The 730-nt window shown below is 46.0% G+C and overlaps 1 protein-coding gene across 1 annotated transcript in view; it reads left to right on the top strand.

The window, feature by feature from the left end:
• The window catches only part of LOC119593578 (bestrophin-4-like), a 13,224-nt gene that overhangs the window by 5,234 nt on the left and 7,260 nt on the right, over positions 1-730 (top strand). Inside the window, exons 3-5 of the mRNA XM_037942535.1 lie at positions 113-248; positions 365-425; positions 518-689. Of these exons, the coding sequence (XP_037798463.1) occupies positions 113-248; positions 365-425; positions 518-689 (369 nt within the window). The remainder of the gene's footprint in view (positions 1-112; positions 249-364; positions 426-517; positions 690-730) is intronic.

Below are 730 nucleotides of genomic sequence, written 5' to 3'. Positions count from 1 at the left end.
TTCCAAAACCAATGGTCATCTCAGATTTTTCCCAAAACAGTGTAAGGTTTACATGATGTCCGTGCCTCGCAGAGACTCACGGCAAATCAATTACCAAATTCATTATCGATAGATTACTGAGATTATTGCCCTGCGGAGCATGAGTGGCAAGGGCGAAAATATTCCTGGGCTTTTGGCAGCTGCGAAGGATGTGAATATGAAGAAAATTGAAATTCGAATGCATTTGTTTACGTCCACTTTGAGCCTATGTAAGCAAACTTGATGAATAGCTTTACATATGCGTTCGTGTATTTTCGATGACGGTTTTTATGCGTTTCTAAGTTGATTTTCTTATCATTACTTTGGGGAAACACTCCGTCTTCAGTTCCATTATTTCAGAGTGGCTATATCACTGTGATTCCTGCTGGGCTTCTTGTCAGTGATTGGTATTGCCAAGGAGTAGAGATGACAAGGAAAAAAATAATAAATGCGTGTTCGCCCCTCAAGAGAACTTTCTGCTTCCCTTCTGCTCCCCCAGGTACTTTATGAGGGTCTCGCGATACTGCAGCAGCCACAGTTCCCTCATCCCTCTGTCGTTCGTTCTGGGTTTCTACGTGAACTTCGTCTGCGGCCGATGGTACATGCAATACCGCCTGCTGGCTATCCCCGACAACCTGGCCATCACGACGTCGGCACTGATCCCCGGCTCGGTGGGTTCGGATTCCTTCTCTTAAGTGCGCACACTCACGCG

Source organism: Penaeus monodon, chromosome 32, assembly GCF_015228065.2.
Source record: "Penaeus monodon isolate SGIC_2016 chromosome 32, NSTDA_Pmon_1, whole genome shotgun sequence".
In the NCBI taxonomy this organism is placed as follows: Eukaryota; Metazoa; Arthropoda; class Malacostraca; order Decapoda; family Penaeidae; genus Penaeus; species Penaeus monodon.
The sequence above is the reverse complement of the archived record's forward strand: the minus strand, read 5'-3'. Positions and strand labels throughout refer to the sequence as shown.